At 45.9% G+C, this 23,975-nt stretch overlaps 1 protein-coding gene across 1 annotated transcript in view; it reads left to right on the top strand.

Annotated features, from left to right (window-relative positions):
* Positions 1 to 23,975, top strand: part of LOC147706789 (exportin-5-like) — a 1,247,062-nt gene that overhangs the window by 882,094 nt on the left and 340,993 nt on the right. The window contains exon 27 of the mRNA XM_086925922.1: positions 12,050 to 12,144. Within this exon, the coding sequence (XP_086782048.1) occupies positions 12,050 to 12,144 (95 nt within the window). The remainder of the gene's footprint in view (positions 1 to 12,049; positions 12,145 to 23,975) is intronic.

The following is a 23,975-nucleotide window of genomic DNA, read 5'->3' as shown; positions in this document are numbered from 1 at the left end:
CCAGAAGAAAGGACTCCATTCCTTTCTTCCTCTACCCTTCTTGGCTCGAGGTCTGAAGAAGATCAAGACCAGCCAGGCCCAAGTCATTCTGAAGGCTGTGCATTGGGATAGGAGGGTGTGATATCCTGAACTCCTGGGCTTCAGTATCTGTTCTCCAATCCAGATACTGGACTCTGCAAACTCATGCGTGGAGACTGGGAGGAAGATCAAAGGAGATTAGCTACTGCCACTCAAAGTTGTTGTGATTCTGGCAACCAGGCATACATATAAAAAATCATTGTCGGTTGATGGGAAACGTTTGTGGTTTAGTGCAGCACCTGTCAGATTATTGTTGTCTTTCGGGTTAGCAAAGACTTTGCGGTGGGCCCAGTTAAGGGTTATTTGTCATTTCTTTCAGCTTTTCTGAGGGTGGCAGATCAGCTTTTCTTGTTTGTCACTACTTTTTATGAGATTTCCTAAAGATTTACGGTGTATGTTTCCCCCAAAGCTATTCGTAATATCTTTGTGGGATTTGAATATGGTTATCACTTTTCTAATGTGTATGGCATTCGAACCAGTGCACTGCATTGCTTGATCCTGAAAAGGTTGTTTCTGATCGAACTTGCGTGAGTGCGCTGCACGCCCTCTCAGTCCAGCCTCCTTATACAATATTCTTCACAGACAAGATGGTATTAAGAATTCAAGCTGCGTGTCTCCTGAAGGTGGTAAGATCTTTCCATGTCGAACAGGCTATTATTCTTCCAACTTTCATTATTTTACCTCACCCCTCGAAAGAGAAGATACTGAATTGTTTGGACCCCAGGAGAGCCTTCTGATTTTACATTGATCATGTAGGGGCCGGCCAACTCTTTGTGACTTTTGAGATAGCTAAGAAAGGCAAGGCCATGCAGAAACAACAGTCACTTGGGAGATGGTTATCTGTATGAAAGTCTTCTACGCACTAGCTAAGAAGGAGCCACCTGATGGGTTGAGGGCTCACTTCACCTGCACCAAGGCTGCTCGTACTGCATTAGCATGCGAAATGCCTGTCCTTAAAAAATCAAAAGTAACAAATGATGGACAGAATGCTGAACAATGCAAACATTCACCCCCAGTCTCAAAGATCTGGGTTTAATCCATCTTTTTTTGCTCCACATACCTTTCCATTTCAGACTCTGCCATTAGCAAATCAGTCATGAATCTGTTCCCCATGTGAACAGTCCAGAACGAACTGCCACGCCAGGTCCTCCTTAGACCAGAAACAAGCCTCATAGGACCTGTTTCATGGCATCAGCCAGGCCGATTAAATCCAGGGAACACGGGACCCACGGCTGGGATACCCTTCCCACTTAGGGCGACAAAAGCAAAAGTAACAAATGATGTACGGAATGCTGAACAATGCAAACATTCTCCCCCAGTCACAAACATCTGAGTTTACTCCATCGTTTTGCTCACCACGCCACCCCAGTTTGGACCCAGCCATATGCAAATCAGTCTTGACCCTGTACCTCAAGGAAACAGAACAGACCAGCCCGAACTGCCAAGCCAGGTCCTCTTGGGCATGAAACATGCATCCTGGAACCGGTTTCGGGGCATCACTCCTCATCAGCCAGGCTCCCTTGAATCCAGTAGTTCAGTGAACACGGTATCCATCATTTGTTTGCGTAGCACCTTTCGCCCCAAGTAGGATGCATATGCCCAGATCCCTTGCGCACTGGATTCAAGCTAGACTGGCTGATATGGGATAATACCCTGAAACCAGTCCCAGGATGCTTGTTTACGTTCCAGGGAGGACTGTTCCCATGAAAAACAGGGTCAAGACTGATTTGCATATGGCTGGGTTTAAACTGGGGTGGCGTGGTGAGCAAAAGTAAGATGAATATAACCCAAATCAATTGACTGGGGGGTGAATGCTTGATTTATTCAGCATTCCATCCATCATTTGTTTGCCTAGTCCTGAATATTTGCCAGGCTGCCACTTGGGTGCCAGTGCACATGTTTACAGAGCACTATTGCCAAGGCAGTGAAGTCTGTCATCATGGGTATTTTGTCAGTTCGGCCATGCAGGAGTTTTTGGTCTAAGCTATTCCACAGTCCCACCACCAGGAAAGGTCTGGTTTGATATCTATTCACAAGGTGAGGAATCTACTATTAAAAGTATCCATCAGAAGAACAAGTTACTTACCTTCGGTAATGCTCATGTCTTCCAGAGTAGAGCAACTTTGGTGCAGAGCTGCACAATGCCACCTACAGGCATGCTGGAGTACTGCTTTTAATTTTCCAGATCCAGTCTTACACCTGTGAAAATATTCACAAGGTAAAAAATCGGTGGTTAAGTTGAGTCCACCATATAAATTGCTAAAGGTAAGTTACTTGTTTGATTGTTCAGCTGTGTTAGTGACTGATGAGTCAATCAGGGAAGAATATTTAGAATGGCAGGAAGAACATTTAGAATGGCAGTAAATAAGCCCCTGATGCTGACAGTAGGGAACTACCAGGGTAATATGCAAAATGAAAGCCAGACTAAAGAAGGGTGAAATAAAGGAATTTAAGTAAAGAGACGAAGAATGTTGGTTAAATACCATCTGTTGAAGTGTGTTAGAAGGGAAGAGAAATTGGAATAAGGTTGTTATGGGAGGAAAGGTTTCATGGATATGTGGCTGTTAGACGTGTGTTTTGATGATTCCTGAAAGATGATGTAAGAGTGACCACTTAAAGGGCTGTGTGTTGAAAAAGCGGGGTAAGTGAAAAAAGAGGTATTATGGTAATTTGGTTAGTAACATTGGTGGCTGTTGTTGGATTAGCACATCAGACACAAAGGAGTTCACTGTACACGTGACTGCTTAGTGTGACAGAGTGAAATGGACGAGGAAAGAGTTTAGGTAAAAACAGTAGAGGAAGGATACCCTGAATTTGTCAGTTGTACCTATAAAGGTTGAAGTAATACTCATCGTTGTGGCGAAGGAAGAAAAAGCTGTTCACTTACACATTCTCAAGTCAAGATGAAAAATGCCATCATCCCATTACACTGCTTTGCAGAATAGTGATTGCTACTCGGTCAGATTAGGATTCAAGAATTATGAGGTCAAAATTCAACTGCAATGCTTTATATATTGGTAATACCAAACAGTAGCTATCAAAGCTGCAAATAGTCCAAGCGCAACAGTAGTGCACTGCAAAAACAAGCATTTGCAATGCAATAGGTCTCACATTAGGAAATTTGAGTTTTTGGTCTTGTAAATGTCAAATTATTTTGTGTGTTGGTTTTGAAGTAGTGAAAATAAGAGCTTTGTCATTTACAATGCCAATACTTGTAACTTTTGCAAATGTGACCCCTATAGCATTTGTAAAGCGACATGTTTGTCTTTATGTGACTTTGATGTATTGATATTACAAAAAACAATGGCTTATAATGTTTTAAAATAAAATACCTTTTATTTAAGTTTTAATTCATTTATAATGGCAATAGCGTACTTTTTTAAACTTTTTTGAAGATTATGTATAGTGTATTTTATTGAGACGAAAATCCAAGAACAGAAGTGAAATTTTAAACATTTTTTGTGACATTTCTAATAAATCTTGAAACGTGAGAATATATTTGAACCAGTTGTTGTTGAATGGTTACACAGATTGATGCTGTGTTGGCGCTGAGTGATCTTGTGGTGGCAACAAGTGATGCTGTGGCGTTCAGTGATGCTGTGGTAGCGCATAGTGATGTTGTGGTGCCCCTGAGTGATGCTGTGGTGGTGCAGTAGAGTGAGAGTGATAGAGGGAGGGCGATCGATAGATCGATAGTGAGGGCAATAGAGTGAGGACGATAGATATTTAGCTAGATAGATAGGTAGAATGAGGACGATAGATAGATATTTAGCTAGATAGATGGGTAGAGTGAGGGCGATGGGTAGAGTGAGGGCGATGGGTAGAGTGAGGGCGATGGGTCGAGTGAGGGCGATGGGTCGAGTGAGGGCGATGGGTCGAGTGAGGGCGATGGGTCGAGTGAGGGCGATGGGTCGAGTGAGGGCGATGGGTCGAGTGAGGGCGATGGGTCGAGTGAGGGCGATGGGTCGAGTGAGGGCGATGGGTCGAGTGAGGGCGATGGGTCGAGTGAGGGCGATGGGTCGAGTGAGGGCGATGGGTCGAGTGAGGGCGATGGGTCGAGTGAGGGCGATGGGTCGAGTGAGGGCGATGGGTCGAGTGAGGGCGATGGGTCGAGTGAGGGCGATGGGTCGAGTGAGGGCGATGGGTCGAGTGAGGGCGATGGGTAGAGTGAGGGCGATGGGTAGAGTGAGGGCGATGGGTAGAGTGAGGGCGATGGGTAGCGTGAGGGCGATGGGTAGCGTGAGGGCGATGGGTAGCGTGAGGGCGATGGGTAGAGTGAGGGCGATGGGTAGAGTGAGGGCGATGGGTAGAGTGAGGGCGATGGGTAGAGGTAGAGTGAGGGCGATGGGTAAAGGTAGAGTGAGGGCGATGGGTAGAGGTAGAGTGAGGGCGATGGGTAGAGGTAGAGTGAGGGCGATGGGTAGAGTGAGGGCGATGGGTAGAGTGAGGGCGATGGGTAGAGTGAGGGCGATGGGTAGAGTGAGGGCGATGGGTAGAGTGAGGGCGATGGGTAGAGTGAGGGCGATGGGTAGAGTGAGGGCGATGGGTAGAGTGAGGGCGATGGGTAGCGTGAGGGCGTGAGATAGGTAGAGTGAAGGGCGTGAGATAGGTAGAGTGAAGGGCGTGAGATAGGTAGAGTGAGGGGTGTGAGATAGGTAGAGTGGGGGCGTGAGATAGGTAGAGTGGGGGCGTGAGATAGGTAGGTAGATAGAGGGCGTGAGATAGGTAGGTAGATAGAGGGAGTGAGCTAGGTAAGATAGAGTGTGACAGTGAGGGTGATGGATATAGTGAGGGCGATAGAGTGGAGAAGAGAACATGGAGTTAGAGAAGGAGGCATGGGGAAGAGAGCATCAGATCAGCACGGGAGAAGATAACAGTTATAGAAGGGCGTGGGTGGAAGAGAGGAGCAGGTAAGCACAGCAGAAGAGAACAGGGAGTTAAAGAAGGAGGTGGTGTGGAAGAGAGCGGCAGATTAGCACAGGAGAAGAGAACAGTGAGTTAAAGAAGGAGGCGGGATGGAAGTGAGCAGCAGATCAGCAGAGGGAGAAAAGAAGAGAACAGGGAGTTAGAGCAGGAGGTGTGTGGAAGGGAGCAGCAGAATAGCACAGCATAAGAGTACAGGGAGTTAAAAGAAGGTGGTGGGGTGGAGGAGAGATGCAAATTAGCACAGGAGAAGAGAACAGGGATTTAAAGAAAGTGTTGTGGAAGAGAGCAGCAGAACAGCACATGAGAAGAGGAAATGGAGGTAGAGAAGGAGGCGGGTTGAATAGAGCAGCAGATCAGCTCTGGAGCAGAGAAGAGAACAGGGAGTTAGAGAAGGAGGTGTGTGGTAGAGAGCAAACATAACAGCACAGCATAAAAGAACACAGAGTTAAAGTAGGATGCGGGGTGGAAGAGAATAGCAGATTAGCACAGGAGAAGAAAACGGAGTTAAAGAAGGAGGCGGGTGGAAGAGAGCAGGAGATCAGCACAGGAGACGAGAATAGAACAGGGAGTTAGAGAAGGATGCGAGGTGGAAGAGCTGCAGATCAGCAGAAGAGAACAGGGAGTTTGAGAAGGAGGCAGGGTGTAAGAGAGCAGCAGATCAGCACGGGAGAAGAGAAGAGAACAGGGAGTTAGAGAAGGAGGTGGGTGGAATAGAGGAGCAGATCAACACAGCAGAAGAGAACATGGAGTTAAAGAAGGAGGGGGGATGGAAGTGAGCAGCAGATCAGCAGAGGGAGAAAAGAAGAGAACAGGGAGTTAGAGCAGGAGGTGTGTGGAAGGGAGCAGCAGATCAGCACAGCGGAAGAGAACATGGAGTTAAAGAAGGAGGGGTGGAAGAGAACAGCAGATCAGCACAGGAGAAGAGCATAGAACAGGGAGTTAGAGAAGGATGCAAGGTGGAAGAGCTGCAGATCAGCACGGTATAACAGAACATGGAGTTAAAGGATGCGGCGGGTGGAAGAGAGCATTTGATTAGCACAGGTGAAGAGAAGAGAACAGGGAGTTAAAGAAGGAGGTGGGGTGGAAGCAAACAGCAGATCAGCTCAGGAGAAGAGAACAGGTAGTTAAAGAAGGAAGCGGTTGGAAGAGACCAGCTGATCGTCACGTGAGAAAAGAACAGTGAGTTTAAGAAGGATGTGGGGTGGAAGAGAGCAGCAGATCAGCACCGCCGAATAGAAAAGGCAGTTTGAGAAGGAGGCGTATGTAAAAGATCAAAAAGATCTTCACAGGAGAAGGCAGCAAGGAGTTAGAGAATGAGGCGGGTGGAAAAGAAGAGAAGAGCAGATCAGCACGGGATAACAGAACAGGGAGTTAAACAAGGAGGCTGGTGGAAGAGAGTATCAGTTCAGCACAGGAGAAGAGAAGAGAACAGGAAGTTAAAGAAGGAGGTGGGATAGAAGAGAGCAGCAGATCTGCACTGGAGAAGAGAACAGGGAGTTAGAGAAAGATGAGGGTGGAATAGAACAGCAGATTAGCACAGGAGAAGAAACCTGAGTTAAAGAAGGAGGTGGAGTGGAAGAGATCAGCACAGGAGAAGAGAAGAGAACGAAGTTAAAGAAGGAGGTGGGTGGAAGAGAGGAGGAGGTTAGCACAGCAGAAGAAAACAGGGAGTTGTGGAAGAGAGCAGCAGATTAGCACAGGAGAAGAGAACAGGGAGTTAAAGAAGGAGGTGGGGTGGAAGAGAGCAGCAGAACAGCACGGGATAAGAACATTGAGGTAAAGGAGGTGTGTACTGGTGGTGGTAGTACTGGTAGTGGTGGTATTGATGGTACTGGTGGTGGTAGTACTGGTAGTGGTGGTACTGGTAGTGGTGGTACTGGTGGTGGTGGTACTGGTGGTGGTGGTACTGGTGGTGGTGGTACTGGTGGTGGTGGTACTGGTGGTGGTGGTGGTAGTACTGGTGGTGGTGGTGGTAGTACTGGTGGTGGTGGTAGTACTGGTGGTGGTGGTAGTACTGGTGGTGGTAGTACTGGTAGTGGTGGTGGTAGTACTGGTGGTGGTAGTACTGGTAGTGGTGGTGGTACTGGTGGTGGTGGTACTGGTGGTGGTGGTGGTGGTGGTGGTGCTGGTAGTGGTGCTGCTGGTAGTGGTGCTGGTAGTGGTACTGGTGGTGGTTGTACTGGTACTACTGGTGCTGGTTCTGGTGTTACTGGTAGTGGTAGTACTGGTGGTGGTACTGGTGGTACTGGTGATGGTGGTACTGATTGTAGTAGTACCGGTTGTAGTAGTACTGGTGGTGGTGGTATTGGTAGTGGTGGTATTGGTGGTGGTGGTACTGGTGGTGGTGGTAGTGGTAGTACTGGTAGTGGTGGTACTGGTAGTGGTGGTACTGGTAGTGGTAGTACTGGTAGTGGTAGTACTGGTAGTGGTAGTACTGGTAGTGGTGGTACTGGTAGTGGTGGTACTGGTAGTGGTGGTACTGGTGGTGGTGGTGGTACTGGTGGTGGTGGTACTGGTGGTGGTGGTACTGGTGGTGGTGGTACTGGTGGTGGTGGTGGTGGTGGTGGTACTGGTGGTGGTACTGGTGGTGGTGGTATTGGTGGTGGTAGTACTGGTGGTGGTGGTGGTAATACTGGTAGTGGTGGTAATACTGGTAGTGGTGGTATTGGTGGTGGTGGTATTGGTGGTGGTGGTAGTACTGGTAGAGGTGGTATTGGTGGTGATGGTACTGGGGGTGGTACTGGTGGTGATGGTACTGGGGGTGGTGGTACTGGGGGTGGTGGTGGTGGTACTGGTTGTAGTAGTACTGGTGGTAGTACTGGTAGTGGTGGTATTGGTGATAGTACTGGTAGTGGTGGTATTGGTGGTGGTGGTGGTGGTACTGGTGGTGGTGGTAGTACTGGTAGTGGTGGTATTGATGGTGGTGGTGGTACTGGTGGTGGTAGTACTGGTGGTGGTAGTAGTACTGGTGGTGGTAGTACTGGTGGTGGTGGTACTGGTGGTGGTGGTACTGGTGGTGGTGGTACTGGTGGTGGTGGTACTGGTGGTGGTGGTACTGGTGGTGGTGGTACTGGTGGTGGTGGTACTGGTGGTGGTGGTACTGGTGGTGGTGGTACTGGTGGTGGTAGTACTGGTTTTGGTGGTACTGGTTGTAGTAGTACTGGCTGTAGTGGTGGTGGTAGTACTGGTAGTGGTGGTAATGGTGGTGGTGGTACTGGTGGTGGTGGTACTGGTGGTGGTGGTACTGGTGGTGGTGGTACTGGTGGTGATGGTACTGGTTGTAGTAGTACTGGTGGTGGTGGTAGCACTGGTCGTGGTGGTATTGGTGGTGGTGGTACTGGTAGTGGTAGTACTAGTAGTGGTGGTATTGGTGGTACTGGTGGTGGTGGTAGTGGTGGTATTGGTGGTGGTACTGGTGGTGGTAGTACTGGTGGTGGTGGTACTGGTTGTAGTAGTAGTGGTGGTGGTGGTACTGGTTGTAGTAGTAGTGGTAGTAGTGGTAGTAGTGGTAGTACTGGTAGTGGTGGTACTGGTAGTGGTGGTACTGGTAGTGGTGGTACTGGTAGTGGTTGTAGTAGTACTGGTTGTAGTAGTACTGGTTGTATTAGTACTGGTTGTGGTAGTAGTGGTGGTACTGGTGGTACTGGTGGTGGTGGTACTGGTGGTGCTGGTACTGGTGGTGCTGGTACTGGTGGTGCTGGTACTGGTACTGGTAGTGGTGGTATTGGTGGTGGTAGTGGTGGTATTGGTGGTGGTGGTAGTACTGGTGGTGGTGGCATTGGTGGTGGTGGTTCTCGTGGTGGTGGTACTGGTGGTGGTGGTACTGGTGGTGGTGGTACTGGTGGTGGTGGTAGTGGTGGTAGGGTTGGTAGTACTGGTGGTAGTGGTGGTAGTACTGGTGGTGGTGGTACTGGTGGTGGTGGTGGTGGTACTGGTGGTGATGGTACTGGTTGTAGTAGTACTGGTGGTGGTGGTACTGGTGGTGGTGGTGGTGGTGGTGGTGGTACTGGTGGTAGCAGTACTGGTGGTAGCAGTACTGGTGGTATCGGTGGTGGTGGTACTGATGGTGGTAGTACTGGTAGTGGTGGTATTGGTGGTGGTACTGGTGGTATTGGTGGTGGTACTGGTGGTGGTGGTAGTACTGGTAGTGGTGGTAGTACTGGTAGTGGTGGTATTGATGGTGGTGATAGTACTAGTGGTAGTGGTGGTATTGGTGGTGGTGGTGGTACTGGTGGTGGTATTAGGTTGTGGTATTAGGTGGTGGTGGTACTGGTGATGGTAGTACTGGTAGTGGTGGTATTGATGGTGGCGGTGGTAGTACTGGTGGTGGTGGTGGTGGTGGTATTGGTGGTGGTGGTACTGGTACTGGTGGTGGTGGTACTGGTGGTGGTATTGGTGGTGGTGGTGGTATTGGTGGTGGTGGTATTGGTGGTGGTGGTATTGGTGGTGGTGGTACTGGTGGTGGTACTGGTGGTGGTACTGGTGGTGGTATTGGTGGTGGTACTGGTGGTGGTAGTACTGGTGGTGGTAGTACTGGTGGTGGTGGTATTGGTGGTGGTGGTATTGGTGGTGGTGGTACTGGTGGTGGTAGCTACAGCTGGTTTATACAATACGGATCAGTTTGAGGAATATATACACAGGGTGAGCTGGAACTCGAGGCATGTACACAGGGTGATGAAGTGCTTGAGGTATATGCCGAGAGGTGAGGAGCTTGAGATCAGCCAGGTTATACAGAGAGAGGATGAGGAGGGATGCAGAATATATACATAGGGTTAGGTGCCTCAGTCAGATATACCGGTGGGTTAGAAGCTTGAGGTGTGTACAGAAAGGGTGAGGCACTTGAGGCACAGACTGATAGGGTGAGGCGCCTCAGGTATGCCGAAAAAGAGAAGCGAGCACGAGGCAGGTTTACAGATGCGTGAGGAGTTATAAGCATATACACCGGGTGAAGAACGTGACCCACTTTTAGAGACACTGGACTGTTAAATCGTAAACCGGTTGAGAACTTTTGGCACAAAGACAGGCAGTGCGGGGACCCCGCGGCGTAGACAGTTTATATCACCTTCAAGTGCTATAAATAAATTGTTCACATGGGTTAAAATGAAACTAGCGCATGGAACCGACTAAGCTTACAGGGAAAACAATATATAAATAATCGTGCTACATCTTAAGTCCCACGTACACAGGGGACAGCAGGAGTCTGAGCAAATGGCTGTGAAATTCACGACACTTGAAAAAGGAAACCATGCCGGGCTAATTAGGCCGACCGAGAAAGATAGGAATCTATTCGTCTGCAGCATCTGCGGGATGCAAATGCATGACAGCAGGACGCTGAATTCCTCAAGGCCACAAAGGGAACCACTAAAGTTTAAAAAAAACAATGTTTGTTCGGAGTGTCAGTAAATAAAAAGTAATGTACTGTGTAAAGAAGCTGCATAATTCGAAACACAACATATTTGGCCTTTAAACACTATCCTCTCCCCATTTGCATTAACGTTCGTGATTTTTAGATTAAGCAGATTAAGCAGAACACACACTGTGTAAAATTGCCCTCTTAGAAGAGGCCAGCACCTCTTTTCATGATGCCTTTCGACTATTGTCCACGTAACAGTGCTTTTTTTAAGCAAAGTAAATAGCGTTGTTTAATATTATAGTTTTATAAATATCAAGTGTGGGGTACAAACGTCAATGTAAGTTTTTTACACAGGCTAAACTGAAGCAGTGGAGTGGGAGAGGTGAGGGGGGAGTCACGGGGTGATTAAGGGACAGAAGGCAAGCAGATGAAGCGACAGGGTCACGGCCTGGTGGCCGTGAAGTGTGAAGCAGTGGGCGGGGAAGCAGGATCAAATGGTAAGGGGAGACTTTGACGAGCAAGGCAGAAGGATAGAAGCGCGCGCATGTGCACTTCTACAAATCCTCAGCTTTCTGGTTTGACTGCAATAGGTCTCTATACGAGACCTAAAAATCACCCCTCCATTACTGATCAGCTGTTACCCACATTAGGTTCTGAGTGTGCTTTGTAGACAATCTTCAAAATGCAGGTGCCCTTGACAGCTGTGCAGGTGATAGTTCTGTACCCAAAGTCACCTTCCAAGAAATAGACATTCTTCTCAGTAGTAACTACAAAGGTAGTATGAAGACTTTACCTGACGTGTTCTTAGATGGGTGTTGAGGCTAAACTGTTGAATTACATTGTGGAATTGTTGTTAATGTGGAGGTCTACTACTGCCAATCAAGGAGACCTTTATGGACCCCCCATGTTGGCAGCCTAATGATACTAATGTCCCAACTGGGCAGTGGGCTGGGGTAAGAAATCCGTATACCAACCAGTTAAGGATTTTGTACACACAGGGGGGAATGAGCAGATGGTCTCCAGACCAGCAAAACAGATGTCTGTAACAATCCTGCCTCGAATTCCCCAGCTGTCCTCTTGGTGACCGCCTCTTACTGAAATTCGAAGTGCATGAAAAGACGCATAGGAAGTTTCATACAAATTTAAATAAGTTCCACGTGCCTTTTAGATAGGGACATTGGCTGACTAGAGGAGTTTTTAATTGGGATGTAGTGAGATATACACTTGGGAACTAAATATCTTAACCCTTACTTTGATGAGGAATGGAAAACTGAAAATCAAAATCAGCCTGATCATTCTTGCTTTTCCAGAAATGTGAAGTGTCTTCATGCTGATGATTCAAAAGAATGTCATGAGATGCATCTACTGTAGAATAATCTTATAATGATGAGCATCCGCAAACAATCCTGTGTAACAAATGTGTTTTTTTTCAACCACAATGCATGTTTTTTTTCTATAGTAGGTTTCTGAAGTTTTCCTTTATCCCAAAGATACTACTGTTTCTAGCCTCATGCATACCGTTTGGTCATTTATCACCCAGTGACGTGCTGATGAAGTACGAAGTATGAAGAAAATTGTCCTTCTTTAATTTGCCTTTAGCTATATCATGCTTTGGGAAAATGACCTGTTGTATAGCATTACCCTTGACAGCCACATGCCTCACTAATGACCTCTATCTCTCTTAATGTCTAGATGATGATAATGTGATGGTAGTACAAACGCCACAACCTTCCCAGGAGGAAAACATAGAACTCTCAGAGCTTGGAGTGTGTCTAATGCAAGAAGAGGTAAACCGTTGCATAAGTGTTCTTTGCGTAACATGTTTATGAAATGATTCACAAGTCTAATGTATCGGACACTGCAGTTTCTACAGCACTGAATCTTTCACAGATTCACATGCTTGAATTGTTTCTTATTGTCTTGCTTGGAACCCTTGGTAGTCAGTGTTAACATAGCAATGTACACTTACAGTCAATAACATTTAAAACCGCAATTGATAATAAGTATGTAAACCTCATTATGTGACTGTAGCTTTTGGCAATTAAGTAATGGGATCAGGAGCTCTTCCTCTGCCAGTGGCTACCAGCTGTTTGTGGTATCTTTGTCAAGAGGCCCTGCCTCTCTGGAATTGGCTGGAACAGGGCATTTCCCTGGTGGTTCAACACCTGGCTGGTTCTCTCATCGCCAGGGCGGACGAGTTCAGCTGAGGGGAGCCTTGCGGATCATGAGTGGTTTCCTCATTTGGAGGTGGTACAAGGTATCTTTCAGCGGTGTGGAGAGCCTTGGTTAGATCTGTTCGCCTCAGAATAGAACGCGCAATGTCAGCAGTTTTGCTTTTTAGAGTTTCTAAGGTGGCTTTTACTCGGCAACTCTTTTCACCACGAGTGGAGCTCAGGCTTCCTATACTCCTTTCCGCCCATGACACTCCTGCCGAGAGTGCTTAAGAAGATCAGGAGTGACGGGCACAAGTTACTCTTGTGGGTCCAGACATGGCATGGAGAGCTTAGTATCCTGAGCTTCTAGACATGAGTATTGATCCTCTGATCAGGCTTCCCCTTTAGGAGGATAATCTGTTGCAGCAGCAGGGGAGGGACCTCCACCCGAACCTGTCCACTCTCCGCCTCCTTGCGTGGAGATTGAGCTGTGACCGTTGACCGCTTTTGACCCCCCTCCCAAAATCTGAGGTTATTCTGGCAGCAAGGCGCCCGCCATGAAATTTGTATAAGTCTTCCTCTCTGGCAGATATCCTTTTGGTTATCATTTCCTTGGCTCAGCAGGGTTCTGCCTTGTGCACTCTGAAGGGCTATCTTTTCTGCCTGCTCAGCTTTTCCTCGACTACCAGCTCAGCCTTCACTTTTCAAGTCCCCTCTGGTGCAGAGGTTTTTAAAGGGGTTAAGCCACTTGTTTCCTCCTTCTCCCTTACTTATGCCCCAATGAGACCTTAATTTGGTCCTCGCCTTCTTGATGTGTGCACTGTTTGGTTCCGATTCTCAACTGTCCTCTATGGTTCTCTTCCAGGGGATCCTCATCAATAGTCATAAGCACTGAATATTCCCGGCCATGTGCGGGACCCCCGAAACAATATAAAAATATATATGTAAAAACACAAATATCTCGCTCTCTATATATGTACGTACATATATTATTTTGCTCACAACAATGCAGCCCCAAAACCAAGGCTAGACAATGTAAATATATATATATATATATATATATATATATATATATATATATATATATATATATATATTTATTTAAACACTTATAAAGCGCAACGAAGGCCCATGGGCATCTCGTCGCTAAGTATCTGCTAAATTCAGCCCTACAGGAGGATGTGATTATTGGTCAAATAGCCACGTTTTAAGGTGTTTTCGAAAGGACCATAGGGAGGGGCTGCTCTTTAAGGACAGTGGCAAAGTGTTCCAGAGCTTAGGTGCTGAAACGAGGAATCTTCTGTCACCCCATGAAACCAGTTTGGTACGGGGTACTTCCAGCTGGAAGCGATCAGAGGACCGCAGGGACCTGGTGTGCCGGTAGGGAACAAGTTGTTGAGTGAGAAAGGCCGGTCCCTGGTTGTGCAACGCCTTATAGACAATGCACAGGGCCTTAAACTTAGTTCTGTTCCTGATGGAAAGCCAGTGAAATTCTCTGATGGTTCCTGAGACTGAATGAAATTTGGGGATATCACCCAGCAGTCTGGCAGCAGCATTTTGAATGGTTTGCAGCTTATTGAGGACTTTTTCTTGAGAGTTCAAGAATAGGGCATTGCAGTAGTCCAAGGTGGACAAAACCAAGGAAGTCATCAGGGTTTTACCAGCTGAGGCAGGAAGGAAAGGGAGGATTTTTTTTAATGATTCGTAGCTTATAGAAAGCGGAGGAGGCAATCTGATTTGCGTGAGGGAGAAAAGTGAGACGGTCGTCAAACATGACACCTAGGTTCCTCACTTTGCTGACGGGAGTGGGGGGAGGACCCATGGACTGTGGCCACCAGCGGGAGGACCATTCTGGGGTTAAGTTTCCAAAGATGACCACCTCGGACTTATCCGAGTTCAATTTAAGGCAATTGGAGGCCATCCAATTCCCTATGGCCTGCATGCCCAGATTGAAATTATCGGCGATTTTTTGGCCGTCATTTCTGATGGTGTATATGATGCTGTGTATATATATATATATATATATATATTCACTGAAAAAACCATTGGTTATAGACCATATATAGTTAGGGATTAGCCTTTTCAAAACCTTATTTTACTCACACAAAACCATTGAAATTTCATATATAGTTAGTTCCACTAACTATATATCGCGCACCCGCAATCCACTGCTGATGATGTCACATATTACATCATTCATGACATGGTTGATGACATCACTGATGACATCACTGATGACATCTCAAATGACATCACTGATGACATCTCAAATGACATCACTGATGACATCACTGATGACAACATCCAGTGACTGTATGTTTCTGTAAAGTTAAAATATGTCTTACATATTGAAGAATGAGTGGATGTATAAGTGTCTGGATGAAGGATTTAGTAGGTGCATGACTGACTGTATGAGTGAGTGATTAAATGTGTCTCACTGAGTGCATGGGTTAGTGACTAAACTGTTTTAATTTGTGCATCATTATATCTGTTGTTCTACAAACTGCTGCATATGTTGATCAGTAGCTATATGAGTAACAGTATGGGTTATTCATTGGTTGTCCAAGTATTTGTATGGGAAACTGAGTGTGTGTGTATGGGTGGCTGGGAGGTGTGTGACTCTGTACATAGATGTGTGAGTAGTTGATTCACTATATGTATAGGTTCAAAAGTGCATGTGGAAACAGCTGTATGGGCGGTTGACTGTGCATGAGTGTATTAGTGAGTGAATGGATATCTCAGTGCTACATGTCAAAGTAAGTACATATGTAAAACACAGTACATGTGAGAGTTGACCTATATAAATAACTGTGCATAAGAGCCAGTGAATGTGTGAGTGGCTGTATGGATCATTGTGAACATGTATCAGGGATTGTATAAGAGAGTAAAGTAAATATGTGTTAGTATATGTTTGAATAAGTAAGGTGTGTATAACTGTATAGTTGAGAAAATGGAGGTGTGATTGATTTTTTGCATAACTGACTAGGTGTGTGAGTAACTCCATGGATGAGTGACAGTCTGTGACTGTCTGTTTACACTGATTGTATCTAAGGTTATATTAGAGTCTGAAGAGGTTCATGGTATTATCACATGAATGATATCATCAGTGATGTGATCAGTCATGTCAAATGAGATATTATCACTGATTTTATCAGTGATGTCATTTGAGATGTCATCAGTGATGTCATTTGAGATGTCATCAGTGATGTCATCAGTGATGTCACTAACCATGTCATGAATGATATAATATGTGACATCATCAGCAGTGGATTGCGGGTGCGCAATATATAGTTAGTGGAACTAACTATATATGAAATTTCAATGGTTTTGTGTGAGTAAAATAAGGTTTTGAAAAGGCTAATCCCTAACTATATATGGTCTATAACCAATGATTTTTTCAGTGAATTTTCAAGGTTTTGTAAATGCAAATTCCTAACTATATATGGCCTATAACCTATGGTTTTTTCAGTGAATTTCATTGGTTTTTTAATAGCAAATATCAAAAGCTGTAAAATGTCAAGTACGTGATAGGTAAAAACTTTTTCGTGTTTATGCACGCTGATGTGCTTTGAACGCTGCCATCCTCCCCTCTTTTCTCTTAGTAGTACTCTCTCTTTGCAGATAGTAAAGAGTAGTTAGCGCAGGCCTTTACCCCCGTTGTAATCCGTCGTGCCTGCTTGTCTCTCCATTTGATTGATTGTTATCCAAGCATTTACTGTTTTACAATTGATTCTCTTTGGTTCATTCTCTATTTACAAACAAGCACAAAGTCGCAATACTCTGTTTAGTCTTTGCAGATAGTGAAAAATCGTGAAAAATCGTGTAAAAAAATAAAAGTAATCGAGCAAAATCAGTAGGCCACTAATTGGATATTTTTTTGACCTCGCTAAAATAGAAACATTAGGAACAACCCTTCATGAGAAATACGAAAATAGTGAGATGAACTGAGCTCCACACCATGAGGGCTGCAAGACAGCTCGGCTCCGTCACCCACCCCGCCCAAAATAACGACAAACCCTATGCAAATATTAAAAATATAGACAACACACCAGCAAAGTAACAGGGTAAAACATTTTATTAAATAACTATTTACATTACGTTGGTTTATGAGATGATGTCAGTAGTGGACCGATGTGTGAATAGGTCGGAAGCAGCACAAGGTGCCAAGATCCGGATATCAAGTCCTGGATGTTGGGTGCCACAGTTCAGAGTTCTGAGTTTGAGCCTTTTTCAATGCCTGTGCTTTGTTGTTTCTCCTCCATCAAAAAAAAAAAAATATATAAAACTGTGCAAAAATACAAAAAAATCAAAAAATGTTTAGAAAAGCAGTGCTTGTAAGACTGTCTGAAGCTTATTTCCACCTACTGCAGCTTCACTATTCTCAAAGTAAGTGAGGGTCGTTTGTGGACCTGACTGCATTTGAAAACAATGTTATATGGTACCTCCCTAAACAGCTTGACGGAGGCCCCCGAGGGGCGGTGTGATGGCACGGACTCGGAGAAGACGCTTGACTCCGACCCCCTCCCCAAGTCTTATAGCACTGGTGTAGCCTGAGATCGCCCCCGACATAGGCGGCCGGCTCCCGGGGTCCGGCGGAACTTTTTGCCTTTTGATGACTCTTCTATTCTGGACTTTGTCCCACAATCCGTTTGACCTGAAGACACGCTGTAGTGGGGCGCCCCTTTACCGTTTTAGTTGCCATTCCGCCCGCTTTTGCTACACTGTGCCTCTTCCGCCATTCAGCTGTTTACCGCCCGCTCTTGCGACTACAGCGTCTCGCTCACCATGTAGTTGAGTTGCTCCCGCTCTTGCGGTGCAGCGATAGGCGACTGCCACAGGACTCTCAAAATGGCGGCCGGCTCTTCGGTTTTGGGCCTGGTCCACTAAAATGGCCCTGGGACACCTTGGAACTCGGACGCTTCCCTGATAGGGCTTGGGTCCCATTCTCGAAAGCGTCCCCTCAGCCGTGAAGATTCTACAAAAGTCTTGGGGGCCCCCGACTCCCGCAGGCTTCTGGTGGGGAGCGGCTGCCATGTCTGCTCGTGGAATGGCCACGACAGAGCTACGAGATGGTAGTGCTCTCATGCTGACGCCAGCTTTAGTCTGAAACATCCAGAAACACTATAGACTACCAATTCGATCAGTTCCGGTAGCGCCTCAACGTGACCCGGTAGAGAAGAACTTGCCCTCCCCTCTTTGACTGATGGTTCTTGTTGCCTGTCCCCTCTGTTGTCATTTAACAGAACTTTTTGGACTGCTGAAAGGGGTTGTGTTCCGAACGCTGGTTGGTGGAGACATTTTGACTATATTCTTGACCTACGTTGTCGCGTAATGCGTTATATGACACGCCGCGTTAGCGCACCCGGAAGTGATCCGGGGCGCGGCGCGCAGCGCGTAACGTAAGCATAACAGGTCATGTGACTTGTTAATAAAACTTTTCATTGGTTCATTTTACTTTTGTTATTTTAATGATGAAAAGCTTGGTCATATGACCTGAAAATTACGCTTTTTATTGATTTCGAACTTTTTTTTTTATAACATATATGTTATAATATTACAGGCTAATGTACTTTCCCGGAAAATTTACAACTGTCCTGCAAGTAAAATATATTCCTTTTTCGAGAAAAAGGGCGTTTCTTCGTTCCATGACGGAGCCGTTGAGTAAAAGACTCGGCCTGCTGTCTTAGTCGCCGATACGCCTGATTATCAGATTCTTATCGATCACTTTATGTTGCAGGAGTGGAAAACACAACTGCCCTTGACCATTTATCTTTACTGCGTTCCCACATATTATACCTTTTATCCGTCATGTAATTGGACTGCTTTATTTCACTTGCCTTTTACTGATTCTAAAACAGTGACTAAAAGTAAAAACGTTACCAATGTAAATACTACTACCATGTTTTGTTTTAAAAACCTTTATTGTGAAAATGTCAGTATACAAATACGGGCCTATAACCACGTGGGCCGGCCACGGAGCAAACTGAAATCGTATATGATGAGGAGACATTTACATTATAGAGGAACGTAACAAGCGAGCCATTAGGTTGCAAGAACTAAGATGTCCAACAGTTGCGGAATCGGTGGACGTACATTTTGTAATTAAAATACGACAGGGCCACTTACAAAAAATTTATCTAGATATACATTTGCGTGCAAGTACCATGGGTGACGTTAATTCGAACTTTCAATAGTACAGTAATAAATAACACATCAGAACTTAATATCAATAGGGATGTAGAAATATTCAATCAATTCTCGTCCCCGCCCGCCATGAGCATCAAAACTGCATTCATATCTCGTGATATCAAGGTTGTTCAACCAGTACACAACAAGGAGTTACGAGTCCCATTTATACCGGCGCCATTTTGGGCGAGGCCGGGCAGGTCCAAGATATAGTCAAAATGTCTCCACCAACCATCGGCCAGACCAGAACCCCTTTCGGCCCTTTATGCTACAAGATGGTGTCTTCCATTCAGAAAATATTGTTGGCAGCATTTTGAAAGGAAAGATAAACAGCCGTTTTCCTAGTGAGTCTCACATTGTTACATTTAGGAAGAATGTTGAAGAGTAATATGTGTAAAATCTGAAGCCATTTTTCTACAAACTCTCAATCAGCCTTGGATGGAAAAAAAAATCCTGAAGAATGTACAAACTGAAAACCAATTTTTGTCTGTATAGCATCAACAGCAACGCTTGAGTCAGCTTTGTGTCAAGCCGCCATTTTCATTCAATCAATAGCGTCCCCCTGCACACATTCAGGAACCTGGTCGTGTCTTCAGGTGAAACGGATTGTGGGACAAGAAGCAGAAAGGAAAAGGAAAAAAGTTCCGCCGGACCTCGGGAGCCGGCCGCCTATGTCATGGGAGATCTTTGGCCACACCAGGGCAATAGTGAAGCTGCAGCAGGTGCAAAAGAGCTTCAGACAGTCTTACAAGCACTGCTTTTCTAAACCTTTTTTGATTTTTTTGTATTTTTGCACAGTTTTATATTTTTTTTTTGTTTTTGATGGAGGGGAAACAACAAAAAATAGGCATTGAAAAAGGCTCAACAGTGCAGGGCGCCTTGTGCTGGTTCCGACCTATTCACACATCGGTCCACTACTGACATCACCTCATAAGCCAACGGGGCACCCCACGCTGACTTTCGGCGCAGCATTGTAGGATGGCCACACCAGTGCGGCAACTTGCTGGACACCACCTCGGTGCCATCCGGATCTCGGCGCGTTCGAGTCACTGTACCGCAAAAGTGACCGGAACTCAGCTGGACACGCCGTCTTTCGGCACAGCATTGTAGGATAGCCACACCAGTGCAGCAACCTGCTGGACACTAACTCGGTGCCATCCGGATCTCGGCGCGTTGTGCTGCCTTCGGCCTATTCGCACACCGGTCCGCTACTGACGCCGCCTCACGTGCCAACGGATTTTCTACGCTTTTTGTAGCCCTATGCCGCATAACCGGTCATGTGACTTGTTTATAAAACTTTTCATTGGTTCATTTTACTTTTGGTTTCCTAAAGATGGAAGGCTTGGTCATATGACCTAAAAATAACACTTTTCATTGGTTTAGAACATTTTTTTTCCCAAACGATGAAAGCCCCACCTTGTTTCTGGATGATTCAGACTGAAGCTGGCGTCACCATGAGAGCACCACCATCTCGTGGCTCCGTCGTGGTCATTCCGCGAGCAATCATGGCAGCCGCTCCACACCGGAAGCCTGCAGGAGTCGAGGGCCCCCAAGACTTTTGTAGAATCTTCACGGCTGAGGGGACGCTTTCGAGAATGGAGCCCAAGCCCTAGCAGGCAAGCGTCCGAGTTCCAAGGTGTCCCAGGGCCATTTTAGTGGACCAGGCCCAAAACCGAAGAGCCGTCCGCCATTTTAAGAGTCCTGTGGGAGCCGCCTATCGCTGCACTGCAAGAGTGGGAGCAACTCAACTACATGGTGAGCGAGACGCTGTAGCTGCAAGAGCGGGCGCAACTCAGCCGGATGGCCGCCACCTGGGGAGGCCCGTTCACGCCGCCTCCCCCACGACCCCCCCCCCCCAGGCCGCCCCACGCCAATTTTCGGAGCAGCATTGTAGGATACCAAAACCAGTGCGGCAGTTTACTGGACATCACCTGGGTGCCATCCACATCTCAGCGCGTTCTGCTGCCTTGGGACTATTCGCACAACAGACCGCTACTGACGAGGCCTCCCCCCGCACCACCCGGAACGCCCCACGCTGTTTTTCTGAGCTGCATTGTAGGATCCCAAAAACCAGTGCGGCACCCAGGTGACATCACCTGGGTGCCGTCCAGAACTCAGAACGTTGTGCTGCCTTGGGACTATTCGCACAAAAGACAGCTTCTGACCATTGTTGCTTTTTTTTGTCAAAAATGTTTAAATGTTTGTTACAGTTTTTGTTCCGTTCGTTATATTTAAAAGTTAATAAAGTTTTATAATCCCACTTTGTTGGAGTGCTATATATTTTTAAAAAATCGGGTGAATGGGGCCTTGAATCGGGTTATTGTCATGTGTGGGCTTTGCAAGTGTACTGCTACAGGATCGGACATTTCAAACTCAAATGCACGTTCTTTTTCTTACCTTTCCGAAGCATGGAGCGCAATAGCAGGCAGAGAAAGGGTGATGCAAGTGTTGAACACTGCCTGGCCTGGCAAGTTGCTGGCAGTGACCCCACCCCCCCCGCCCGCTCCTGAAAGAGGACACACACACACCGCCGCCCCGAGTACTTCACAGATCTTTAAAAGACCATGCGCTTGTTCAGGAGGCTTAAATGGTTTATCACCCCTTCTAGAACCCCTGCATCGACCCTCTGACGTTTCCTGGAAAAATTACCACGTAACACAATACCAAGCCTTGTCAGCTGAAACCCCCGAGGAATCGTGGGGCATATTATCAAGGGGGTTTATCTCCGCTTTTTTGGCTTTAAAAGCCAAGAAAGAGGAGATAAAATTATCTCCCTATTACCAAGCTGTCGCTAACACCAGTTAGTGACAGCTAAAAGGAGATAGCGACCATCTTGGGCCCCGCTTTGCATGTCAGTGATATTTATCACTAATGACATGCAAAGTGGGCGTGCCAAGATGTTAGCGACTGGAAACAGTCCCTAACATCGCTATCTCCTATTACCAACTTTTGGAGATATTCGCGCTAAGCGCGAATATCTCCAAAAGCTAACACCTGACCTGAGCAGTTCTTAGCCATGTTATCCAATGGGAGGTGGATAACATGGCTAAGAGCATTTGCTCGATAATGCATGAATATCGCTGACTTTTCAGCGATATTCATGCATTGCGGCCGTTTTTTATCGCATTTGCGATAAACCTTGCTAATAGCAAGGTTTATCTGCGATAAAAATCGCCGATGTGCGGCGATAATTTTTGTCTCTAAACAAGTTAGAGACAAAAATTATCGCTAGTTGTTGGTAATATGCCCCCGGGTTTTTGCTTGCAGAAATCGGGAGGCGGGAGACTAGCACTGAAATCAGTAGTCTCACGCCTGAATCGGGAGGGTTGGCATGTCTGGATTCTCTACAGCTGGGGCCATAAACTACATCCGCAGGGCTAGGTGATAGCCTGGGACCGGCCTGGCATCTAAAATGGCTGCCGTGCACGATAAAATTGTGGCATTGGAAAAAAGGCAAGATGGCGCAGACAATGTTTATCAATAAGGATTCATTTATAGCAAAAAATGTTATCGCACTGACAAATTGGAGGTCAACACTTCCTGATTTCCATCGAATCGAACGTTAACAGACGTCACGCAGCAAAAAAAAAAAAAAGCTCACGCACAGCCGCTGGAAGACATGTATCAACATATTTGAGCCTCCTCAGCCACCCTCAGAAAACATAAGGGATTAGGATACGTCTCCCGCACCCCCTTATACCTAGTAATTTAATTAAAACGAAACACAAAATGGCGAATTCCCGTTTCGCTACCAGTTTGCGACCCGGTTCGCGGCCCGTGAAGCGCTTCTACCGTGAAAAATAATTTTTTTTTTATTTTCCCCACGGGACCCTTTAATAACATTCCTAGGGGGTCAAGAGGGGTATACCTTGCCCCCTTTCATTAAATTCCCCCTTCGTTTTTCACCTCTTCTTCTCTCTCGATCCTACCGAGAGATAAGATGGCGGCCGCTCCGGACTGTTTAGAATGTTGACAGACACCGGGGAGCCAATCAGCTTCGCATCGCAAAGTTCAGTTTCGCGAAAAGTAAGCGGACCGGAGCGCAGCCCGGAGCGCTGTTAGAGATATATATCTTGTTTTGAACGTTAATTTCTCAAAATCCACTGGAGCACATATATTGAGACCTAGCAAAGGCACATCGGGCTAACAGTCCCTACAATTTTGCCAAGTTTCGTGCAAATCCATTCAGCCGTTCGAGCTAAAAGTGAGGCCAAAGGCCCTATGGAAATTAACATGGGAAAAACGCGTTTTGGGACCCCCCTTTTTTCTCGGCCCCCCCTTAACGAAACCCCCCCCAAATTTTCAGGGGCTGCTCAGAAACTAAATGTGCCATTTTCTTGAAAATTTCAGCCGATTCCGTCCACAAACGCCAAAGTTATTAGACATAGAATTTTCAAAAGTTCCATAGACAAATAATCCTAACTATATATACCTACTGGCGAACGCCAGTAGGTTATATATATATATATATATATATATATATATATATATATATATATATATATATATATTCACAGAAAAAACCATAGGTTATAGTGGATATATAGTTAGGAATTTGCATTTACAAAACCTTGAAAATTCAATGAAAAAACCATTGGTTTTAGGCCATATATAGTTAGGGATTTGCATTTACAAAACCTTATTTTACTCGCATAAAACCATTGAAATTCCATATATAGTTATAAGCGCTAACTATATATCGCGCACCCGCAATCCACTGCTGATGATGTCACATATTACATCATTCATGACATGGTTAGTGACATCACTGATGACATCACTGATGACATCTCAAATGACATCACTGATGACATCACTGATGACAACATCCAGTGACTGCATGTTTCTGTAAAGTTAAAATATCTCTTACATATTGAAGAATGAGTGGATATATAAGTGTCTGGATGAAGGATTTAGTAGGTGCATGACTGACTGTATGAGTGAGTGATTAAATGTGTCTCACTGAGTGCATGGGTTAGTGACTAAACTGTCTTAATTTGTGCATCATTATGTCTGTTGTTCTGTAAACTGTTGCATGTGTTGATAAGTAGCTATATGAGTAACTATATGGGTTATTGATTGGTTGCCCAAGTATTTGTATGGGATACTGAGTGTGTGTGTGGGTGGCTGGGAGGTGTGTGACTCTGTGCATAGATGTGTGAGCAGTTGATTCACTAGATGTATGGTTTCAAAAGTGCATGTGGAAACAGCTGTATGGGCGGTTGACTGTGTGCATGAGTGTATTGGTGAGTGAATGGATATCTCAGTGCTACATGTCA

Source organism: Lissotriton vulgaris, chromosome 6 (genome assembly GCF_964263255.1).
Source record: "Lissotriton vulgaris chromosome 6, aLisVul1.2, whole genome shotgun sequence".
NCBI classification, from domain to species: Eukaryota; Metazoa; Chordata; class Amphibia; order Caudata; family Salamandridae; genus Lissotriton; species Lissotriton vulgaris.
The sequence above is the reverse complement of the archived record's forward strand: the minus strand, read 5'-3'. Positions and strand labels throughout refer to the sequence as shown.